We start from the raw sequence: 25,630 nt of genomic DNA, 5'->3' as shown, positions 1-25,630 counted from the left end.
AAGTACAGTGTGTACTTTCTATGGTTTTTACTGTAAACTAATGCACTGAGTGCAGATTTGAAAAGGGTATTTTAGTAGATATGTAATATATAGTTTTTATCATTAGTGTAAATAAATCCAGTTGGATATCGGTGAATCACAGAATGTTATTGTACAAGGAATACACACAGAATCTCCTTAAGGAGAGACCTATCATTGTGGTTTTAGCAGCCGTTTACAGTGAAAATGTATATTTTGATCCATTCAATCCACCACATCTAAAGCCTTTTTTTTATGCTGAATATTTATCTAATCTTACGAGGCAATACAAGTGGTGCATTGAACTGTACTTTGAGGGTGGGTGAGCCTTTTCAGGATACATTATGGGCTGCAATGCCCTCTTGTGGCAATCGTCCTTAACTGTGAAAGACTATTTTCTTATCAACACACGGTGTACTGCAGGCCGATCCAAACGGACCAAAATGAACATTATTCTTATCACTGGTGGAATAAATATTAATTAAAAAATAAAAACACAGCAAAACAAAGCTACACTATCATTGTATTATTTTATGACTAGATTAAGGAATATTTTTTAAATACTAGATTGTCATTGCAAAAGTTATGCTGTAGCTATTGTGCACATCATGTCAATAAAGCTTTTTAATCTTGAATAGAGATAGTATTTTGTAGCCCATCAGGACTAAGCACCAGACCTGAGGAGAAAAGGCCTTTCGCTGCAGACCCCCCCCCCCCCCCCCCCCCTCCTCCTATTGGAAAGGCCAACACACATATCCTCCAAAAAAACTCTCAAAACTCCCCTTTTCACTATTTTAACCTTTAATCCTTTACCTCCACTTTCTCCCTCTTGGCTTTACTTGTTTTGTTGTTCTATTCTGTATTTGATGGTAAAGCGTTTGTTAACATTATGTCTTATTATTGATCGATCCCAAATTGGAAATGTTTGTGTTACATTGGCAGCAGGTTAAATAGCATTGCACAGGAGTACAAATAACTTTACAAACAGTATCAATGCTAGAAAGATATACTGTATTTTGGATACACAATATAGTAAAAAAAATAATTTAGACTTAAACCAGTTGGTATGAGACTGAAATCTACTTTGAAAGACATGTCAGGTAGTTATTATTCTGAACCATTCCTTTGAATTTCAGTTTTCCTCGTCAGCTGCAGTCTGAGTCTGTCTGCCTTTGAGTTGTAATGTGATCGGTCCTGTTGGCTCTCAAGGATGTGCAGGATAGGATGGTCTTCTGTTTATGTGTCTAACGCTCTAGACATATAGCTTAATGCGCATATTCATAAGCTGATACAGGGATGGACATACATCTGAAAGGACATACTTCTTTGGACGTGATGTTAATGATATTATTTATCATAATACAAAGAGATAATTTCATCATAGAGTGATTACAAAGAAAAAACAGATAAACAAGTAGGGCTGGAAGCAGCTTGTCCTCCTGATACAAGTACTGTACCATTTTGAGTGACTTTCACTTTATTTTGTTGCTACTTTGTACTTCTACCCCACTACAATTCAGAAGTAAATTGCATACTTTTGCTCAACTTCATTTATTTGATACCTTTAGTTACTTTGCATATTTGGATTAATGCTATGAAATAAAAACAACACTTAAATAAGACACCTGGAGTTTATTCACAAGCTACCCTGCAGTATACAAAGCAGTTAAAATTAGCTCCATGTTTACCAGTTTTGATACCACTTTGATGCATTCATAATTATAATCAAAACATATAATATTATTTTGAAATGGGCCAATTTGCACAATGGGTACTTTTACTGTGGGTAGGCTATGTATATTTTTATGTTGATACTTTTGTACTGTTACTTGAGTAACATTTTTGAATGCAGGACTTCTACTTATAACAGAGTATTGCTTCACTCTGGTACTTCTACTAATAAAAGATCTGAGTACTTCTTCCACCTGTGGAAAAGAGACACAATATATTATATTAAGGAAGATTGTTTATTATTAAAAGCACAACAAATACAGAGAAGCAGTCAATATCAATTGCAATGTCAGGCTCCCTCCAGCAATGCGTGATACATATTATTGGTACTACTTTTACTTGAGTACAATATCTGCGTACTTCTCCCTTCTCTGTACATGTGTTCCTTTCCTGTGTGACCATCGTGGGCCTGAAGCAGAGCAACACGTTTTGTGAAGAGGAGGAGCCACACTGCTCCCTACCATTTAAATTTAAACGCATGCGCAGTAGTCTACAATCGGGACTTACAGCTCTTACACAACTGTGCCTTTCTTCATTCTGCCTGCTTCTCCTCGCCGGTGTGTGGAAACCACTACACGTTTACTCATTTTAGATTTTTAACCAAACCACGCTAAGGAAATGAGTGGGGACCATTCCCACAATGAGGACCAGGTAATGTCATCTATGGTGGCTAATGGGCACCCTTTTATTAGCCTTGATTTGACAAGATAACTTGACTAACTGTGAATAGTGCATGCTAGCGCGCGTTAGCCCGAGTGTGTTTGTAACGATAATACAACTTATTGTGATTATAACAGCATCCTGACACGTCTCATCATGTCTGTATACGTATTGTTAAGGACATGTCCTCTCTGGTTAGCTCTCAGCTTTCACTGGCTACGTATGAACTGCCAGACAAAGTGGGGGTAACGCCACATTTGATTTGGCGTTAGCTTTAGCTGCTGCTAGCCCTTAGCGGCTCTGGTTTCAGCCGTTGATCCATGTTAACAGTCAGCGTAGCATGTTAGCATCGCTAGCATAGTTAGCATGGAAGCTAACAAACTCCCTATGCCAATCCAGCAAGTTCAAAGTTAGTTAGCCGGCTAGTTAGCCTCTACCATATTAAACATCAATCTGTTTTTGATTTTTCAGATTGACGGTGGCTCTCGTTTCAATGGTAAGTGTGTGACACGTTGTTAACAAGTTATAAGAGGGGTTTCTGACATGTATCCACTGATTAAATGGTAGTTCTCAGCAGAGGGCAGAAATGGCGTCCAGAGACTAAGTCCTCTGTCTCACTCTCAGGCGCCTATTGTTCAAAAGGGAGGTCTAATAAAAGCATTTCCGCCAGTTATTTTCTCAATTTCAGTCATTATTGGTACACACCTCGAGGTGTTTTATTAGTTTCCCGTGTCAGATTTGTTTGTTGGAAGGGTTTTAAAGCCATATTTCCCACCTGAAAGTGAGGGTTTGGGGGTTGAGGACTTAGTCTCTGCGCCATTTTCTTTTTTCAGTGTAGCGGCCTGTCTGCTGCAAGCTGAACCCAGGCTGTGAAGTGTGCAGATGGCTGTGTACAGGAGAAATGGGAAGGCACAGTGCTCCGATAAGATCCCACGTAGAGACTAGAAAGGGTCTACAGTTTTTTAATATACGATCGTTAACTCCTTTTTATAGCATAACTTTTTATTATAGCAACTGCGACTTCAAATTCCCACATGCTAGGAGAAAGTGGACCGTTTTTTAAGTTGGATTCTCATTTCAACAGACAGCACATCATTTCATTAACTTTAATGCTTTGTATCTCAAGCTAAACGAGAATATTGGAGGATATGAACATGTTTTGGGAGTTTTATTACGAGAATGTTTTTCAACTAATAACCTATATAAAGCATCACCATATGTCATTCAAAGAAAAAAACATTTTATTTTTAGTCCTGTTGATGTTGTCTAATTGTTTTAGGGTATGAACTCTAAATATTGTCCAAGTTAGTTATGTGTTTCAGTAATATTATTCGGCCCCTTGCAAATAAATGAATCCAGCCACATAGCATTATAAATCTCGGGCTAACAAGTCTACTAAGAAATGACCTAAACATCACCAATCCACTTATTTGGTTTTCATTCATCAGCAATTGGAAAACAAACTACTGGGACCTAAATGACTCTGCATTTTCTTCTAATTATCAGAGAGATTGCTGGATAAATTCCACTCGGACTGGACTTTCTAACTTCAGAGTGCAATGTTGTGTGTTTTTTAAAGAATATAACACCGGCATGTTGAAAAGATAATAACATGTGCATCTGCTAAACGGATTAACTAGCACAAATTGTACTTTTTGTATTCATTTTGGATGGTTTGGGAGAAACTGCTACCACATAAAACATATATTCTGAGATTTAGTTTTTCAGCTGTGAACTGTAGAGTGTAGTGTTGGCCAAAAGTCTGTCAGATTTTCTCTTCAGTGTGTAGTAGGAGCGATCAAATCTTTGAAATGGTCTCTACGAGATTTGGTCTAGTTTTGAGATGACGACCCAACTTATCTCTGTCGTTAAAAAAAAAAAAAAGGAAACCGCAAAATCTTTTACAATAATGCATGTAATAAACAAGGTAGTAAAAGTTTCATTGCGAATGAATGAGTCACTTGTCAAACCACTTTCTTTAGAAACTGTTTGTCCTACACTGGCATTCCAGGACAAAATAGACATTTTTTGGGAGTGCGTTTAGTAGACGAGACTGTGTATTGCCTAATACCCCTGAAGCTGGTAGACTTGATTTGGTGTTTATGTCAAGATTGGGTGTGGGCTCTTTGATTTGGGTAATTGCCTTCTTTTCATACAATAAGAGATTTCTCTTTGCTGTGGTTTACAAATTAAAGAGACTGTTTTGTTCACTGGCATGTTTCAACCTGTCAGATGTTTCATGATGTCTCAAACAATTACCCTTATATGGGCAGTAGGTGGTGCTGTACTACTGTGTAATACATTTCTCAGTCTACATTGTGCATGACATTCAGATAGTGGTGCATGTTCAGACCAATTGTAGCAATTTACCTGGCGTTTTAACTTAGATCAGCTTTGTGGGGGGACAGAGTGTTATTTTGGTTGTCAGTTTTTCAGCCTGTCCACATTAGCATCTGCTTTAGAAGAGTGCACTTTGTTCAATGTGTGCTAATAGCTTCATAATGGTTTCAGCACGAGGCAGGCGTACCATGTAATCAGTCCATTGTTATTGTCATTATCTTTTAATTTCAAGAAGTTGACAAATGTTTTTCCTTTCATAGACTCCCACAAGCATAAAGACAAGCATAAAGATAAGGACCACAAACATAAGGACCACAAGAAGGACAAGGAACGAGAGAAATCGAAGCATGCCAACAGGTACAGGCCGTGCTTCATAAATGCATATTTCTGTCGATATCGGCTCAAAGCAAAAAATATTGTCATAACCACATTTTATGTATTGATTTTCTGAAGGTGAAACGACCTACATTTAATAGTTCTGCTTTTTTTATTTTAGCGATCACAAGGAATCCTCTGACAAAAAGCACAGAGACAAGGAGAAGGAAAAGATGAAGCACAAAGATGGCAGCGCAGACAAACACAAGGACAAGCACAAGGAGAAGAAGGTGAATTGCCATGCACATAATTAATGGAAGAATACACATGGGGCTGTGCTTTTAGGTTTCATCATTATGAATTATTCTGCGATATTAAGCTCTGTCAAGTCATACACTCGTGGCCTGAAGCTATTTAAACTACTAAAAAAATATACAACATACATTTGTCCGTGCATCTTCTGTTTGAATTATGATCTTATCGAAAGGACATAGCAATCAGAATGCCTTTATAGACACTGGATCACTACATGCGTAAACATTGTTTTTTGGATCATGTTGCTTCATTTGGCTAAAGCAGCGAAACAGCAATACGATTTGGTAACTGCTTTTGTTTAAGTGTATACTTAATTGGTCTGCAAGTATGGTGAATGTTGAGGGAAACTGTTGAATAGTGGCAGATTCTTTTGTCATTATTATTATTGTGGGAGGCTGTGGCGCAGTGGAGTAGTGCGTTGATGATCGGATCAGGGGAGCACAGGTTCAAACCCCACTGCAGTCCGCATGTCGTTGTGTCCCTGGGCAAGACACTTCACCCCAAATCGCTCCTGTGGGGGAGCAATTGAATGCCCACAGTACTGAATGTATGTAAGTCGCTTTGGATAAAAGCGTCTAGCAAGTGACGTGTAATTATGTCACTTGTACTTGTATGTATTATTATTATTATTATTATTATAATGTTTGTCTTATATAGTGACCTAGATTGGCTTGTTGGTCCACTATAGCAAACTGGTAAAGATGCATAAACTGCTACCACTCGGAATGATTTTTATGTATAAGAAAGTTAACTCGTAATTATAAAACTAAATTTGACTGACCAACAAAATAACAACATATGCAAACAGCTAGACTGTTATTATAAAACATTTATACAAACATCGTTGTGTTGACCTTTCAGATGAAGTCGCTTGACGGTAAAGTGAAAAAGGAGAACGGCTTTGCCAGGTATGCTTAGACATTTCACTTCAGTACTATATTTATGCTGACGCATTGTAATATGAAGCCACATCACATTTTTTCTTTTTTCTTTTCTTTTTTGCAGCCCTCAAGTAAAGCCTGAGCCCGAGGAAGATTTTTACCACTCGCCTAAAATTGAGAAGACCCTAAAAAGAGAACGTGATGTTGATATTGAGTGAGTGTTCTTTCAGATTACACGTCCTGGATGTCCATGTTTCTGTTTCAAAAGTGTAGTTTTTTTTTTCTTTGACCGCACCTGTAACATGTGTATTTTTTTTTTCTTCCCCCCAGCTCTGAATTCAAGCCCAAAAAACCGAAGATTGAAAATGACAAGAAGGTAAAGAAGCGGAAACAGGAGGACGAGGTTAGCAGAAGGCCAGCTTGGGTTTTCTCTCTAACTTTAAAAACAATGAATCCCCTTTTTCTCAAAGCACAACATCTTTCCTGCTTTTATTTTTCTCTCAAGATGTGAGAAAAATAACTTGAGTTTCTCTTCCCTTTTTCGTTTTAAGGACATCAAGCCCAAAAAAACAAGAAACAAGCCAGGAGTTGCTGATGGTAAAAAGAAAGCAAAGAACGAGCCAGAGGAGAAGTGGAAGTGGTGAGTTGTCTCTGCCAGCTGTACGACAGTTGCACACTCATCAGTATGTGGATGTACTTCGTCTTATTTTTGGATAAAGTAATGTTTTGGTTCTGTGCTATATTCAAATGCCTGATTGGATGTGCTGGTTTGGTTGATCCCAGGTGGGAAGAGGAGAGAGCCACAGACGGCAGCAAATGGAAGTTTCTTGAACACAGTGGGCCCGTGTTCGCTCCGCCTTACGACCCGCTTCCTAATAATGTCAAATTTTACTATGATGGTAAGATTGAACTCTAACAGCTGCACTGTTGAGGAATGTTGTAGCCAGGGTGTCCGCGGGGTTTTAAAAAAGTATTAAAAGTTGATAAATCTATTTAGTGAAAATGAAGGCTATTAAACGGCATTTTCCAAGGTATTACATTTTGTAGCTTGTTTCCAATAAGTATATAAATTGTCCAAAGAGGTTGTATTCTACAGTCTGCCTGAATGTAATCATTGCGTAGGTGTGTAGTGTGATTCTGTGTAGTTTAATTATGGCATCCTGTTGGATTTGACATCATCTGAACCGGACATCGCACGCTCGCTGCTTGATGGCGCGCGAAGGTCCGTTTACGCCATCGTTATGGGGAAATGAAAGTTTGCGTCCAAATGGTTGGAAGATAAGGAGGAAGGACAATCAATACTGTATATAGTAAAGTGTGTCACCAATGTAACCGGTTAAAACTCGAAGTGGCGCTGAGGTCTTAAAATGTTGTGGGCGGTGGTGGTGAAGTCGATAGGGACTTGGCTTGGGAACTGGAAGGTCACCGGTTCAAGTCCCGGCAAGACCAAGTGCTACCGAGGTGTCCCTGAGCAAGGCACCGTTCCCCACACTGCTCCCCGGGCGCCGTTCAAAATGGCAGCACACTGCTCCTAACACTAGGATGGGTCAAAGCAGAGAAATAATTTCCCCACGAGGGATTAATAAAAGTCCATCTTATCTTATGTATGGGAAGGGTCTTAAAAAATGTCTTAAATTTGTCTTCAGGATTCCTGCATACACCCTGTATAGCATGTCAACGTGGTACCAAACGCACCTATGTTTGCATATTTTAGGTAAGCACATGAAGCTGAGCCCAGAGGCAGAAGAGGTGGCCACGTTCTTCGGCAAAATGCTCGACCACGATTATACCACAAAGGAAATCTTTCGTAAAAACTTCTTTAAAGATTGGAAGAAGGTAGGAATTCAATGGAAGTATAATCTGTATAAAATCTTGGTAAATGAAAAATAAATCTGTTGTTAAAGCGCGTCATGTTTTGCTGATGCAGGAAATGAATGCAGAGGAAAAGGCTAAGATAACAGATTTGAAGAAGTGCAACTTCTCCGAGATAAACGACTACTTCAAGGCTCAGTCTGAAGCCAGGAAGGCCAAGACAAAGGACCAGAAACTGGTAAGCTACTACATGTTTCAAAGTAGCATTTGTTATATTTGTCAACAGTACAGGTCGATTAAACTAAAAACACAAGGCAGTCACCTTCGTTACTACTTGTTTAATTACATAGTTGTCTATCTGATTACATGGGAATCACACCATCGACAGTTGAGGGTTGGAGATCTGAAAAAATGTAAATCCTTTCAAACGGCGCCCATTCAAACATGGTACATAACAACAATAACTACACATAAGTGAAGTTGGCAGACCTCAACATCTGCCACACTTTTTCATGTTTTTTGAATACCAGAGGATTCAGTAAGGGTAGCTTGCCACTAGGGCTGTATCCGAATATTCGTTCGTTGGAGTACTATTTCAATTTCGTTTTTTGAATTTATTGAAATCTCCAATATCAACGTAAGAGCTTGTGCCTCTTCGGGGGGTGCTAACACTTAACCATAAACTTTATCGTTTACTTTCTCCGTCTTTATTTGTAGATATGACTTTTCTCCGTCACGTTGTTTCCATAGCAGCAACAACTTCCTGTCAACCGTGCTTACTCTCCTTCAAAATAAAAGAATGCCCATACAAAATAGGAAGCCAAGCTAAATTACACTTAAGACATATACAACCGCAACGAAAGTAACAAACGCGATGCAATATCCTTTTCAATTTCAAAGAACACAAATTGGGTTGTATACATTAACAAATGACTATAAAACAACAATACTGTACAATAACAAAATGAATGCCGTGAATAAACCGAAATACACGTGTTGAAGCGGTTCGCTGCTGATTACTACCGAATATCCGGAGACAGCCCTACTATCCACAAGATAAATAATTCACCAACTAGATGTATTTTACCCCCAAGTCTTCGTCTTGTCTTAGATGTCCATATTAAATTCCCTGTATTTTCACAACTTCAATCCAGTTTAAGTCTTAATTGTCCTACATCAAGGTAAACTCGGTTTTTTTTTTGTCGATGAACACGGAGGTTTTTTTATTTTTATTCTTGTAAAGGACTTTATGGTCTCTTTGTGGTCATCAAACATTGCTTATCTATGAAGTCATAAATGGTGTCAAATGTGCTTCTCCAAGTAATTTTGGACCCGTATATGTTCATCAACATTCTAGTTTTGTCAACAAGATAAAACGATGGTTCTTATGTTTGGTCTTTGTAGAAATTAAAGGAAGAGAACGAGCGCCTCCTGCAGGAGTACGGCTTCTGCATCATGGACAACCACAGGGAGCGCATTGCTAACTTCCGCATCGAGCCCCCGGGTCTGTTCCGAGGCCGTGGAGACCACCCGAAGATGGGCATGCTCAAACGCCGCACCCGGCCCAAAGACATCATCATCAACTGCAGCAAGTGAGCGAACGCCTGGCTGCTGTTGCTGCGGGATGTTTTACGAGAGTGCAACGACTAAATGTTTATTCTTTCCTCCTAGGGACTCCAAGCACCCCCATCCCCCTCCAGGCACCAAGTGGAAAGAGGTTCGCCATGACAACAAGGTGACCTGGCTGGTGTCGTGGACGGAGAACATCCAGGGCTCCATCAAATACATCATGCTGAACCCCAGCTCCAGGATCAAGGTGAGCCGGGTGCTGCACTTTAAGGGCGTTTTCATAATTCAGTCCTCTGTGAGCTGAACGACGTACACTATTCAACTTTAAGTAGCATCGAGTCCTCGGAGTGTAGGAGACAAAATGCTTATTGAGCCTGTTTTTTATTGTTCATCATCACTTCCAAGAATCCATTTTATGGCCTTTCTTCCATCTGCTAAGGGGTTTGCTCGGCTTTGAGACAAAGGAAGTGAGCTAGGCTTGGAAATGGTCTATTGACTATCAGGTCCCTCTTCAGTGATTTCATTATTTTCTTTGATAAACATTGTTAAACATCCCTACAGTGCTGACTTATTTGAAACCTGTCCCAGTGTCAGCCCTAATGTAGCCTCCTAGCAGCTATATGAAATGTAGTCGCTATAGAGTTTGTTGCCGTTACTCGAGACACTTCAATCTGTAAAAAGTGAGACTACAATGATTACCTGCTGTGCTGTGCAGCAGCTACTAACTACATTTCGTGTTCATATTGTGACTGTCGACACAAACATGGCCCCATCTAATTCATTAGTCACTCATTCGTCTGTCTACAGGGCGAGAAGGACTGGCAGAAGTATGAGACGGCTCGCAGGCTGAAAAAATGTGTGGAACGCCTCCGAACCCAGTACCGCGAGGACTGGAAGTCTAAGGAGATGAGGATCAGACAGAGAGCCGTGGCACTCTACTTCATCGACAAGGTGAGCGACACGAGCACTATTAACATAGTCTGTACTCTATGTAGCTTTGGGGAGTTCATGGTCCTGTAATTCCTTTTTAAATACTCGTGAGTGGGGTTTAGCAGGTGCTTAAACGCTGGCCTGCAGTCGGAGGGAATGTCTTTTGTTAATCCGGCTGTCCTGATGTGCTCTAGCTGGCGCTGAGAGCGGGTAACGAGAAGGAGGAAGGAGAGACGGCCGACACCGTGGGCTGCTGCTCTCTGAGAGTCGAGCACATCAAACTTTACCCAGAGAACGACGGACAGGAGTTCGTGGTGGAGTTTGACTTCCTGGGTAAAGACTCCATCCGCTACTACAACAAAGTCCCTGTGGAGAAGAGGGTAAGGACAACACTCTGAACCCAGAAACAACCAGAAGGATCTGAAAATCATGTTTTCTTTTTAAATAATCAATGTTATCATGAGATGAGAAGTTAATGTGTGCTTATAGAAGTAAAAGATCAAAGCTTAGAAGTGTGATGGCTTATCAAAATGACTTTATTCTACACGTCTCATTAATAGATGCCATCAAAGCTAAACATGTTTCCTAACCAGATTCAGTGTGAAAACCTTGAGTAAAACATGTTGTATTTATTTTCTTCCTCTTTAGGTGTTCAAGAATCTCCAGCTGTTCATGGAGAACAAGGAGAAGGATGATGACTTGTTCGATCGCCTGAATGTAAGCAAAACAACGTGTGAAATGAAACTGTAAAAACGTCGCTGTATACATTTATTTTTGCCAGTTGATTGCATATAGAAAAAGACGATAACGGTGTTCTTGTGGGAATTAATGACTATAATTTCTTTAACGTTCCCCTCCAGACTTCTGTTTTGAACAAGCACCTTCAGGAGTTGATGGACGGACTGACCGCCAAAGTCTTCCGTACCTTCAACGCCTCCATCACCCTGCAGCAGCAGCTCGTGCAGCTCACCAGCGGTACGGCTCCACCTGCTCCCAGTTTCTCTAAAACCATGTGACTACTTTAGGAGTCATTGTGCATCCAGTAAACTCCTTATCCTTTCTCTCTCTCTCTAGCTGATGAGAACCCCACGGCCAAGATCCTGTCCTACAACAGGGCCAACAGGGCTGTGGCCATCCTGTGTAACCATCAGAGGGCTCCACCAAAGACCTTCGAGAAGTCCATGCAGAACCTGCAGGCTAAGGTTAATATGAGTTATTTTTCTAATACTCTTAAAGACTAATCCTCAGGGTTCGTACGGTCATTGAAAACCTGGAAAAGTCATGGAAATTCAAAATGCAAATTCCAGGCCCTGGAAAAGTTCTGGAAAACAATATTTTTCCCAAAGTTTTGGAAAAGTCATGGAAATGTAACTAAAGTTGCGTCAAATATAATTTACATTTTATCTAATCGCCAAAATAATCTGCGGTCGCGAGCTGTGTGCTCGAGTCTTCTTGCCTGTCGGGCCGGCTGAACTCTGCAGCTCCGGGATGAGGGTCAGCTACATTATCTACGGTGCGTTCGTTAACTGTGCGGAGTCACTGCGGCACAGACTGAGCCGCTGGTGAACAGCTGTTAGAACGGGCCGTTCAGAGCAATATCATTTAAAGGAATGGTCCACTCATTAGATAATTAATCAAAACTTCAGTATTTAGTGAAACGTTATGTCTAAACCATACCCTGAAGAAATCAGCGATATTCCCCGGTAAATAATGATTTTATAGCTCTTTTTTATCAAGACCTGTATATTCCGTCTGGCCGCCGCCATGTTTGCCATTTTCAGTAGTCACGTGATGGTCGTGACGTCATCCATGCGTTCACTTTGTCAACACACGGAAACATGGTGAAGTATTTCAGTTCGGACTCGTCAGCAGAGGAACAAGTTTTGACCAATGTGAAGAGATTGGATGGGGGAATTCATCCATACATATCAGTATGACAATACGACACCCTCTGTCCTAAGACCCTCTGTCCTTAGACCCTCTGTCCTTAGACCCTCACATCGTACAAGGAAAAACTTCCGAAGAAAACCCCCAGTTTAAAGGGAACATGGGAGAAACCTCAGGGAGAGCAACAGAGGAGGGATCCCTCTCCCAGGACGGACAGACGTGCAATAGATGCCGTGTGTAAATTGAAAAGATAATACATTTGCAACATAGGTAGTCCAAATGTTTGGAAATGCATGTGTGTATAATGGGAAGATGATATAAGATACTATATGTATGCATGTAGTACCACCCTTGCTAGCGATTCCCTCTCTAGTTTAGCATACTCAGCTTCGTTGTCCCTGGCCATAGAATCACGATTTTATGGGGCCGGAAAAAACTGGGGTAAAATACACACTAGCCGGTACTACGCTATATGGAAAGGCCACCAAAAACTGTCCTGGCCTGGACGCTAAAGGACGTTAAAACAGGGCTAGCCGCTGCAATGGAAATGCGCTATAACATACCTTATTCTTACTCCGAGCACTACTTCTGCTCCTCCGTCGCTTCACACTTGCAGAGGGCGATTTCTCAACTGGCCGAACTGGTGTCCTGGTCGGTGATGACACCAGAAAGACCGATGGTACTGCATCTCCATTGAGTAATGGTTGTTCTTTAAATCCCATGTTATGTTTTATCATACTCTCAGAGTAGTCGTCCGGAAATTTGAAATGTTCGCTGCATACATGAGCCTGTGAATCTTTCGGTTCGGGCCGGCCACATTTCGCTAGCCACTGCCTCCGAATGTACTTCTTACGCTTACCTTTTGGCAACAGATGGAACCGAGCATTCCGTGGATTGTTCCTATCAGAATTGTGGCAATATTTCGCGATACAGTGAGGCATATTTGAAGAGAGAAACTACAGTAAATAACATGGAGATCAACGTGTCTTCGAAAACCAAACGCATGGTTTACGTCACGTCCGGAAAATGGCGGCGCCCACAGTGTTGTTATTTCGGTATATAATCAGTTTAAAATCACTGATAATGTCATCGGATTAAAAAAAAAGAGAGAGAGACTGGCAGAGACTGGTCTGTTTTATCGGATGATAATTATTTAAAAATGAGTGTCATACCATTCCTTTAAGGAATCGTTGAGTGAGTGAGCGAGCGACCTAGCTAGCTAGCTAGCTAGCATACATTGTCACTATCTGCTAACGTTAGCTTTAGCCTTCGTTTTCTAATAGTTTTTTTTCATAGGCTATAAACAGAGGTGGTATAAGGATAGATATTGTACTAGAGTAAAAGTAGAACTACTCAGATGTTGTACTTTAGTAGAACTACTCAGATGTTGTACTTTAGTAGAACTACTCAGATCTTGTACTTTAGTAGAAGTACTCAAGTCTTGTACTTAATAAAAGTATAGTACTCAGATCTTGTACTTGAGTAAAAGTAGAAGTACCAGAGTGAAGGAATACTCTGTCACAGTAAAAGTCCTGCATTCAAACTGTTCCTCAAGTAAAAGTAGAAAAGTATCGGCATCAAAATATAGTTAAAGTATCGACAGTAAAAGTAGTCATTGTGCAGATTGGTCCATTTCAGAATAATATATATGATATGTTTTATAATGGATCATGAAAGTGTTCTCAAAGCTGGTAAAGGTGCAGCTAGTCTGAATGACTTTGTAGACTGCAAGGTAGCTGGTGGATTTACTCCAGGTGGAACTAAAGTCTGATTTAACACTTGGTGATATTTCACATCTGTGAAGTAACTAAATGTATTCAATACATGTAGTGGAGGAAAAGTACACCATTTACCTCTGAATTGTAGAGGAGTAGAAGTACACAGTAGCAAAACATTGAAATACTTAAATAAAGTACAAGTATCTCAAAATTGTACCCACGTATAGTACTTGTTGAGTTTACTTAGTTACATTACACTTACATTTTCAAAATGCTCAACAGTGCAGCCAAAATTATAAACTGACTGCTACACGATTAAAATAAATGTTTTTATATATTTCTATTAGATGTGACTCTTTGGCGTTTCTGTTATTATTACCTGCTGCTTTAGAGCCGATATTCCGTGGGGTCAGGGCTCGGGTCCTTGTCACCTTTGTCATACCTGATGAGTTTGCATCCCTGACTACAGTTGCTTTAGCGTCTAGAAGCTAGTAAGCCTACTATTTGATTTGTTTTAGATGGGCACAACATGTTTCATATGCAGACCTTATTTTCCTGTTCCATGTTAAAATAAAACATTTTCAGTGGTAATTTTTTTTTGGTCATGGAAAATTAGGTAAAGATCATTGAAAAGTCATTGGTGAAAAAGTGTATGAATCCTGAGATGGAGCTTAGTTTAGAATTGGGAGGGATGAAACCCTCTTCAATGGGCACACATGCAGCGCACACAGTGACATGTGTTCTCTACATTTAACCCATCCTAGTACCAGGAGTCTAGTCTAGTACCAGGAGTCTAGTATAGCTAAGTTCTGCCGATAGGAGAGGACGCTGGCGTGGTTTGTTCGCCGCTTCTCCACCGCTATCCTACTTTCAGTTTGTGTTTGTGCACGCTCCTTCCACTACTCCCCTTTTTCAACTATTAACAAGCTCCTCAACTATGGGATTAGTTTTGTATCATGAAGATAAAGCAACACTTTCTCAGAATAAAGCAAAAACTATGCGCTCCCTCATTTTTTGTTTTCGATTCTGACACAAACATCCCAGGTGGGTGTGACTTTCAGGGGTGCGTCACCATTGGCTACTCAGTTTTTGAGTGACAGCCCACTACACCACAGATCATACAGTGCAACTCATGCAGCAAACTCCGGATTCCACTCGGCCACGTTGGTGTCTGTGTCTCCTGGGGAGTTTCATGAAAATATCGGACTTATCTTATGGATTGCTGTGCATTATACTTTATTCCAACTTATAATATTTATATAACTAATATTTTAATACCTGAATACATGTATTTTCAAGCTAAAGGTGATACACACTGTATACTATTATTTTTTTTTTCAAAAACATGTTACATTTCAGAAGCATTTATTGCTATGTTTAGGACAAACAATTAAAGACTGCTTTAATTGAACAAATTATACAATATAAAAGTGGCAGATTTGCTTTATTAAACAGACCAGACCTAGGCTGCATACCAGCTCACATCTTACTATGTTGGTCTGAAGAGCTGAAGCATTCATACACAATGGATAAAAACTGTTGTCTCATTCTATATCCTGTGTGAAAATGATATATTTGACATACTATTCCTGAGGAAGATATGAATAATCAACAGATTTGAATGGAATCTCTACCATTTTCATGTAGAATAAAGACGAGAGTGATTATACAAATTACATTTATTGAAATTTGAACCAGAAGATGAAGTCTCAAAGAATGTTTTAAAGGTCACATGTCATGGTCCTTTCTACTGATCATAATACCATTGTTGAGGGATATTACAATAGAAAAATACTGTGCAATTTTCCAAACTCACATTGTTTCGCATACAGCATCTCTGTAAACTACGTGTATTCACTCTCTCCACTAAACGGCTCGTTGGAGCTCTTGCCCCCCTCCCTGTGAGCCCAGTGTGCTCCGATTGACCAATCCACAGACTTCCTCACACACACGCAGCTCAGCTGATGTCTCCTCCGGGCTGCTGCTGATAACAGACAGTTGCGATCGAGGCGAAATTCTCTCTGCAGACCCATTCTCACAGCGTTTATCAACCTTTTTCTTCTCAATATCAAGCCACACTGATTGTTTTTACTTCGGCTGAGACTTTGTGTGTGCTCAGGGTGATTCACAACGTCCGATTGTTTCACGTTGTGAATTGCGCTAAGCTCCGTGGAGGTGTGATTTCCTTGTTTAGCGATACACAGCCAAACTCACCCTGAGCACACACAAAGTCACAGCCGAAGTAAAAACAATAAGTGTGGCTTGATATTGAGAAGAGAAAGGTTGATAAACGCTGTGAGAATGGGTCTGCAGAGAGAATTTCGCCGCGATCCCAACTGTCTGTTATCAGCAGCAGCCCGGAGGAGACATCAGCTGAGCTGCGTGTGTGAGGAAGTCCGTGGATATTCAATTTGGACCAATCAGCGGGGGCTTAACGTAACGGCTCCGCGGATTGGTCCATTTCGTTCCGGTTGCAACATGACGTCCTGATGTACCCGGAAGAATCAAATGGATGATGATGTTTCACCAACGAGGCGTTTTGGGGAGTTCTTCTCTGTGTTAGAGTTTTACTCGCTACATGGTGTACTTTGAGGGGTTTGACTCTGCACACCGTTTACATGCATAAAAACCTTCATAACACACAAGGGGACGGGTAATAACCGGAAAAGCATGACATGTCACCTTTAAATAAAAGGACCTAAAACCAAAAGGTGGATAATAATAAAATCTATTAAATGTAAAGACATTTGGTTACATTATAATTATTATACATTTGCTTTCAAATTCCCATCCCTAGTTGCAGTGTATTATTTCAATTTTGCTTTGGAGGATTGAGAGGAAGCATTCACACTGAGGTGGTGAAGGAGTTGGAGATGTTATCATGGGGTTGAGTATGGGATTAGTTTTGTATCATAAAGATAAAGCAACACTTTCTCAGAATAATGTAATGTAAAGACATTTGATGAAATGACACTGAGCCAGTGATGACAACGCGTGGATGAAGCTGGTGCAGGTCTTTCTTCATGCCCCCCCTCCGTGCTGTCCCCTCAGAGGAATTGGGAAAACGGGATAAGACTCTGGACGCCACGCTGTCTCAATGATCCACACTGTGAATATGAGAGGAAGATAATGTTTTAGGAAATTAAAAATATGAAGTTAACAAATAAAACACAGCTCAGGGGCATCATTGTAGGTTTTCCTACAAAGTTAACTCAGCCTCCATTGATTTCCATATAAAATTAGCGTGTTAATAAAATAAGCTATCATGGCTTATACTCAGGGCCGCCCCTGGCCAACTTGGGGCGACATTGTGAGATGAGGCCACCCCCAACCGACAGGAGTGAAAACATTTTTTTTGGAAACAAAGTAGGCTACTTTGCAAATATAATTCCTGGTTATTATTATTATTATCAACAGTTACTTTTTTATACAGTGAGGTAAATGGTAAATGTGCATGTATGCGTTTACAGGTGAATACGTCTGCATTTCCTGCCAAATACTAGCCTCAAAAAGATTAAAATATAATTAATGCAAATAAACTACTTCTAATAATAATCGTAATCAATTCAATAATATAAATACTATATTTTATTATTGTAATATAGTCAAGACAAAACATGCTTATGACATGCTCAAAAACTGATATTGCTTAAATCTGTATTCTAGTTCCCTCTGTCAGCAATGTATCAACAACTACACACACATTTCTATCAGTATTTCTCTGTGTTGTGGTTGACATGATGATGACTGCAGGAGTTAAGGGGAGAGGCTGAGCATCACCATGAAATGTGCAAATTGACATAAAAATGAATGATGCCCCTTTCACACCAGCGCCTTTTCAGCTCCGGCTCGGAGCTAGAGCCTGAAAAGCGCCGGGTTTTCCAGTTCACACCGGAGCTGCGCCGGCTCTTAGCTCCGGAATCCGCTTCATTTCCAGCTCCAAAAAATTGTCGGTCCAGAGGAAAGAGCTTTGGAGCTAAGAGGTGACGTCGCTTACGTCTCTCTTACGTCGAGGCGTGCAGGAAACTAAACCCACCTCCCATGGGTCGACTGTCATGCCTGCCTACAAGCAGTAGTGCCTATAAACACACTTTATAAAGTCAGGCAACACTAACCAGGCTTCGTGTGATTCTGTTTATTTGTACCTTACTTTGACCATCCGTTCGCTGTTATCGATCATTGTGGAGAGAGGCAGACGTGTTGTTTTGTTGCAGCTATCGGATGCAAGTAGTCAGTTTAGCTTCGGTTGCTATGCTAACATCACCCGTTTTATACCAGAGAAACTTTCATAACAGCGTTGTGATACCAAACAGTGTCAATTCAGACTGACACACATTCACTTAGGCTAAGGGGAACTGGGGATATGCATCAGCTGCTTGTGTGAGTCGGACCGTGAATACTTTAGAGCGGCCGCTGCAGTGTGAGCTAACCGGGAGCTAACGGGAGAATAAACTCCCGTGGAAGAGCAGCACTGCAGCGGTCGGTAAATGCTGCAGAAACACATTAATAAACAATGAACCACGGCACTCTGGAGAAAAGTATAAGGTTGGAGAAGTCGTTATTCAATTTATTCTGGCTTCGTGTGATTAAAAGCAACACGATCATCGACCCGACGCAGTTGTTGTTGTTGTGAGCTGCCGTTGGGGGGCAAATCAGCGATGTAAACGGTGACGTCATGACGCAGCTCTGGGGCGCCAGTGGGCGGTGTGCACAGAGCGGGAGCTGAAAAGGGAAACTGGAGCTGAACCAGAAAAGCTCCCGCTCGGAGCTAGAAACTGAAAAGCGCTGGTGTGAAAGCCGCATAAGAGGGGAACAAATGCTCCATGTTTTTTAAGCTCTAAACTTTAACTGTTATGTAAGCCAACTAGACAGACAGTGTATCACTCTTCCTCCTCTACATTAGCAGATAAAAGGCATCACATACTTCAATGAATGTTAAATAAAGAATGCTGGAAATAACTGCATCTCCATTAGCCTGTATGCTCTGCAGAGACTGCCTTCTTCATGTCGTGAATTGCAGCTGATGTTTTAATTTGGCAATTTGACTTATACAACATTTACAAGTTGTACATTTGACTCATACAATAACCCACCTTCGAGTGATGCTCTAGTTTCTTCATGTTTTGTTTTTTCACCGACATCTCTTCACCTGCACTAGTGGCCGTATCAAAGCCGTGATCGGTCAGATGTCGGTCAGATGTCGATTCATTGCAACGGTGTCGGGTTACAGACGTGCTCCCCTTGTCACCTCACACTCTCGCGGGGGGGGAGAAGTGAGCGGAGAACTGCGCACAGCAGCTGAGGCCCTCTGGGCGGGGCCCCATGCAGCCTGCGTGATTGGCCTGTAGGGAGGGGCGGCCCTGCTTATACTTGCATATCAAAACAGAATCATGAAAGCCTGTTGGTAGAGTCAGGCAAACGAGTGTGTGCGCCGGTGTCTGAACGCTCACTCACTGCTAGCTATGTAGCTAACTGTTAGGCTACTTAGCTTGCATTGTTATGGATCTAAATGTAGAAAAAGCTAACTTTCATAGCACAGCTTTACTTCTCACTTAACACAATAAAGAAACATACCGTACAGACATCAATTAATCTCCATTAACAACTCCAAATCCCCCACAGCCCACCGTCAATCATGGCGTCCCTCAGGGTTCTGTACTTGGTCCCCTTCTGTTCATCATCTACATCCTCCCAATTGGACAAATCCTCCGTCAACACCAATTCCAGTTTCACTGTTATGCTGATGACACACAGCTCTACCTCTCAACAAAATACATTTCTCCAACCACACATTCTCAGCTCAGCACCTGCCTCACTGACATTAAAATGTGGATGCAAAACAATTTTCTAAAACTTAACTGTGACTAATCGGAACTTATAATCATTCAACCAAACTCACTTACCCGCTCAACCCAAGATTTTTCTCTTACCATCGATGGCTCCATTGTCAACCCCTCCACTCACATCCGTAACCTTGGCATCATCCTCGACCCCACCCTCACGTCAACCAGGTAACAAAAAACGCATTCTTCCATTTAAAGAACATTGCCCGCATTAGACCCTCCCTCTCATCGACCGCTGCTAAAACTCTGATCCATGCCTTTATAACTTCCCGACTGGATTACTGCAACAGCATACTTTTTGGATCACATGATCACAAACTTCAATATGTCCAAAACTCAGCTGCCCGCTTGCTCACCTCCACCCGACGCTCCGACCACATCACCCCTATCCTCCATGACCTCCACTGGCTCCCCATCAAACACCGCATTGACTTTAAAATATTACTTTTCACTTTCAAAGCCCTCAACAACCTTGCCCCCCCCTACCTCTGTGACCTCATCCAACGACACAACCCCACCCGTCGCCTCAGGTCTGCTGAAGCTAACCTACTGCAGCCCATCAGGACAAAGCCTCCGGACCTGGGGTGACAGGGCCTTCGCAGCAGCCTCCCCCACACTCTGGAACTCCCTCCCCAGCCACGTCAGATCCGCCAACACTCTCACACCATTCAAACAATCCCTCAAAACTCACCTTTTCACTCTTGCCTACAACTCCTAATCAACTAACCCCTTGCCCTTATTCCTCCTAGCTTATCACTTTCTACTTTTGTTATTATTTTGTTTTACTAGCTTGTAAGCGCTTTGAGCCCCAGGAAAAGCGCTTTATAAATATAATGTATTATTATTAGTGGAGTCTAGTCTAGTACCAGGAGTCTAGTCTAGTACCAGGATTCGAATCTAGTACCAGGAGTCTAGTCTAGTACCAGGAGCAGTGGGCAGCTGTCGCCCGGGGAGCAATGGGAGTGAGGGGGGAAGGGGGGTGTCACCACGGCAGGGCAAGAGGTGAACTGGGACCTCTCCAAGTAGCAGTCCACACTCCATACTTTAGGTCTGGTCGGGGAGTTGAACCGGCGACCCCACAGATCCCAGTCCAATCCCCTACTGACTGAGCCACTATCTTTATATACCTTTATTTGTGGGTTCCATTGAAATGTCTCTTGTCAATAGTTTAAAGTTAAATGAAGGATTTTCCATCTCCAAATGATTAGAAATTGTATGAATCTTTTTATAGAGTTATCCTGCTTTTCTGTTTCATCACTTGTTTTAGTTTTCTGTTTGAGACTAATCCGTTTTTTTTTCTTTAGATCGATACTAAAAGGGACCAGCTCGTTGATGCCAAGAGAGACGTTAAGAGCTCCAAGGCAGACGCTAAAGTACGGAGAGATGAGAAATCCAAAAAGTAAGACTCTAAAATGTTTTCTCTGGTCAAACGTCTTCCTTCCAGCTCAGCCCTGTTCTCCAGTCCTGACCTGTGTTGCTCTGCAGGTCTGTGGAGGCCAAGAAGAAGGCTCTGGAGCGGATAGAGGACCAGCTGATGAAGCTGGAGGTGCAGGCGACCGACCGCGAGGAGAACAAGCAGATCGCTCTCGGCACCTCCAAGCTCAACTACCTGGACCCTCGCATCTCCGTGGCTTGGTAAGATAATGTTGAAAAGTTGTTCTTAAAGAGTCCTTATTATTTTCTCTTCCTGTAGAGCAGGGGTGTCAAACTCAAATACACAGTGGGCCGAAATAAAAAATGGGTACTAGTCGAGGGCCGGACTGGTTCAATGTTTATTGGAACCTAGAACTAACTAAGCTTAAATTATTGCCTATAAAAACAACATTAAACATTAAATAATCAGTTGCATTCATTTCTAATGGCTCTATCTGCAGCTTTTCCGGAGACATTTCTTATGATTACATTTTCCACAGGCCAACAACAGCTTCAACAAAACATTTCCCTCAAAGAACAAACCAAACATGCCCTGTTGTCGTGAGAGAAAAAGTACATTACATTTAGCTGACGCTTTTATCCAAAGCGACTTACAATAAGTGCATTCGACCAACAAAATACAAACTTGAAGAAAACAGAATCATAAAGTACATCAGGTTTCATAGAGCAAAAACATTTCAAGTGCTACTCAACTGGCTTTAGATAAGCCAGTCCTTAATTAGTATATAAGTGCTTTGTTAATAGTTCTATCGCTCGAAGTGGAGTCGAAAGAGATGAGATAAGTGCAGAAGGAAACATCCATTGAACTCAGTTTGCTGCTCTGTGATGCTAGCTCAAGCCAGAGACTTGGCATCTCATCTTGGTGCAAGTTCATCAATGTTTTGGCTCAGGCTCTGAGCTGAGGAAACCCTCAGGATTGAGGGAAGGTGTGCAATATACCGGCGGGCCAGATCTAATAGTAATTAAAAATTATCCTGCGGGCCAAAATTAAATCCACCAAGGGCCTGATTTGGCCCCCGGCCCTTGAGTTGGACTGTAGAGTGTTATATAGGTTTGTGTGCATGTAAATGGTCTGCAAAGGCTGAAATCCCAGAGTTCGGTGTTGGCTAGCGCTCCAACAAATTGTACGTCATAGTCTAAGGCCCAGCTAACCAATCAGAGCAGACTGGGCTCTGGTTTCAGACAAAAGCAGTATGAGAAAGATGAAGCCCTTTTTGAACATTAAAGCATGAAAACATGTCACAGCAGAGGCACAAAATACAAATAGGAAGCTGTAAGAAGGCAGTATTATTTCATCTTTAAGATCATTTCTGAAACGTTAGCCTTGAGAGATCCATTTGAAAAGGGGAGATGAAGGTGAAAGGTCACACTAGGTTGTCAGGTTAGGGACCAGAGGCGGGATCAAACCCACGTCTGCTGTAGCATGAACTGAGCCCCAGTACAATGACCCAAACTATTCAACCTTACCTGCTTCCTTTTTTAATAAGACACCTTTTCTTTTGTCTCCCAGGTGTAAGAAGTGGGACATTCCCGTGGAGAAGATCTACAACAAAACCCAGCGCGAGAAGTTTGCCTGGGCCATGGACATGGCAGAGGAGGACTATGAATTTTAAAATCCGTTTTAAAATGTGGTTTTATCTATGACACACTCGTTTTTTTTATCGGATACTTGTTTTTTAGCTTAACCGAACTTCGCTCGATGGCCAGACCCCGATCAGGAATTTCCGACAGTTTGAGCAGAGAAAGCAGCGATGGAGGAGGAGGCCATCATGACGTGGCAGAAGGGGGTTGTGGGTAGTCTTAAATGCCTGATCTGAGATCAGGCATCAAGGCTGAACTATACCCTCGACCGAGCACCAAGGCTTTAGCCCCCGTAAGTGGAAGATCTTTCTACCTTCTTGTCTCTCTCCCTCCGCGGGGACGATGCCTGACGATGCCTGACCTCTGAACTCTGTGGTCCTATAGCTACTGTATTCAGCAAAAAAAAGGCTTTGTATAATTTTAATTTTCTCTGTTCACTTGCTTTGTATTTTAGCCCTCCCATGTATTATTAATGAATTCTATATTTTGATAGACAAAGTTAAATCAAATGAATTCCTTAACTACACCCACGCGCCTTTCGAGGAAATGGAAATGTGAGCTTGAGGTGTGTGTGTGTGTGTGTGTGTGTGTGTGTGTGTGTGTGTGTGTGTGTGTGTGTGTGTGTGTGTGTGTGTGTGTGTGTGTGTGTGTGTGTGTGTGTGTGTGTGTGTGTGTGTGTGTGTGTGTGTGTGTGTGTGTGTGTGTGTGTGTGTGTGTGTGTGTGTGTGTGTGTGTGTGTGTGTGTGTGTGTGTGTGTGTGTGTGTGCATGAGCGTGTGTGTGTGTGTGTGTGTGTGTGTGTGTGCATGAGCGTGTGTGTGTGCATGAGCGTGTGTGTGTATGAGGGGTTCGGCCATGGATTTGTTTGGGTGAATATTTCAAACTGGACTATGTTGTTGTTTAGCATGACAGAGGATGTCTGGGCAGGCAGAGGGGAGGAAATACTGCAACCATGTCAATATTTACTTAAGCAAGCAGAATGTGAATATTTAGTTTTACCACCTCCATCAGGGACTTGTTTTTCAGTGTAAATGTGAACCAATCATTTGTACGCATCCTCCGAATCTATCTGCAGCGCTCTGTCTACATCTGATTTTAACTTAATTTAACAATTCAACATTTTAAAAAACACAAACGCCCGCATATGTTACTTGAAGATAATGCTATGATAATGTATTTAAAGTCATTTTAAATGGAAAGTGTTTTCTTCCCAGAAAAGAATATGTGAGGGATATCAACTTTGCCAAAAAAAAAAAAAATCACCAATCTGTTACAATTTAGGCAGGTTTTTTTTTAATTGTGTAAAGATTGAGGATGAAATAATAATGTAACATTCAATGTGAATTATCAGTTCATTTTATTCCACTTTTTATGATAGGAAATTTGATGTTTGTAGCTGTAAAGTCAGAACATCCTTTTCCTGTTTTACCCTGTTGTCATAGCCTTTGATCATGTTTTATTTGAGTTTTATGCTCATTGTAGGTTGAAAAATGAATAAAATCCTACAATTAAACACACTTGTGATTTATTTACTTTCACACTTCAATTTATCTTAAGTTTGTACATTTATAGAAAGTTGATTCTTAAGTGTTTTTCTCACACAATACATTTTTATTTCTCACCTTAAGAGCCCAGTTCTGCTTTTTTCAAGTGTTTCCTTTCCTGTGCAGCGTTTGGTTTTTGTCCAGGCCTCCGACCACGAGGGCAACAAGCTAAGTTGCTCTGTGCTTCCAAGCTGAACTACCTGGCGTCTCTGGCTTGGCTTCCAAAACTATTGAGTTGCTCCCGATGGCCAACGGTGTGTGCATGTGTCTGTATGTCAGTGCATGTCCTAACATACACTGCTCAGTATGAATGGGTGAACGGCATGTAGTATGTAAAGCGCTTTGAGGGGTCTTAAAGACTGGATAAAGCGCTATATAAGTACAGTCCATTTACCATTTGGTCAAATAATCTTGAAATAGCTTTCTTTCTTTACCCTCCTGTTATATTTGTGTTTTGTAACGGCAATAACCTCCGTGGGTCAATTTGACCCAGTGCATGTTTAACTAATGGTCAGAAGCCCCAACATCCAGATATGTTTTTGTACATAGTTTGTACCTTTTTATTACTATCAATGAAATCAATATTTAGTGCAATTGTGTTATCTCACAGATCATGGTTCCATTAGAATAAGTCACATTCAAACACATGTTTCTATTTTCTTTTTTACATTGGAAAAACCTTGATATAAAATACATTAGTTTTGCTTTGCATTTTTTAAATTACTTTCAAAATGTTCCAACTTGTTTTCCAATATGTTGATAGAGACGAGACGCCTCTTCTGGTCGGGGTCAAATTGACCCGTTCACAATCGAGCCAAATGAGTCATAAGGATTTGTATTGAAAGTATTTTATTGTAACAGCAATTAAGAACGTGTTTGAGTGGGGTAGTGTGTCCCCTTCTCGACTTTCACTGCCAGGTGCGGGGTGTCTGCCTGTCTGTGTGGAAAATTACGATATATATATACACCGTGTATCCCATTTGAGCCCCTCTGACCCCTTCCAGCCTCCACTTTCACTGCCGGGTCAGATTGACCCGAATACCATCTCTGTGA

At 41.3% G+C, this 25,630-nt stretch overlaps 1 protein-coding gene across 2 annotated transcripts; it reads left to right on the top strand.

Annotated features, from left to right (window-relative positions):
- Positions 1–2,263: 2,263 nt before the first annotated feature.
- On the top strand, positions 2,264–23,676 carry top1a (DNA topoisomerase Ia). 2 transcript variants are annotated; one of them, XM_034083585.2, is made up of 21 exons: positions 2,264–2,400; positions 2,881–2,905; positions 5,010–5,106; positions 5,246–5,354; positions 6,241–6,287; positions 6,385–6,474; positions 6,591–6,636; positions 6,812–6,900; positions 7,044–7,159; positions 7,975–8,096; positions 8,188–8,310; positions 9,477–9,664; positions 9,744–9,888; positions 10,449–10,592; positions 10,766–10,951; positions 11,220–11,288; positions 11,432–11,546; positions 11,646–11,773; positions 21,324–21,418; positions 21,505–21,654; positions 22,964–23,676. In XM_034083585.2, the coding sequence occupies exons 1-21, from the start codon at positions 2,368–2,370 to the stop codon at positions 23,064–23,066; spliced, it is 2,220 nt and encodes a 739-aa protein (XP_033939476.1). In that variant the 5' UTR covers positions 2,264–2,367; the 3' UTR covers positions 23,067–23,676. The 2 variants fall into 2 exon arrangements, with proteins under 2 accessions (XP_033939476.1, XP_033939474.1); XM_034083583.2 differs by having other exon boundaries at positions 6,591–6,663.
- Positions 23,677–25,630: the final 1,954 nt, after the last annotated feature.

The sequence above is a fragment of the Pseudochaenichthys georgianus genome, chromosome 5 (assembly GCF_902827115.2).
Source record: "Pseudochaenichthys georgianus chromosome 5, fPseGeo1.2, whole genome shotgun sequence".
Taxonomy (NCBI): Eukaryota; Metazoa; Chordata; class Actinopteri; order Perciformes; family Channichthyidae; genus Pseudochaenichthys; species Pseudochaenichthys georgianus.
The sequence above is the reverse complement of the archived record's forward strand: the minus strand, read 5'-3'. Positions and strand labels throughout refer to the sequence as shown.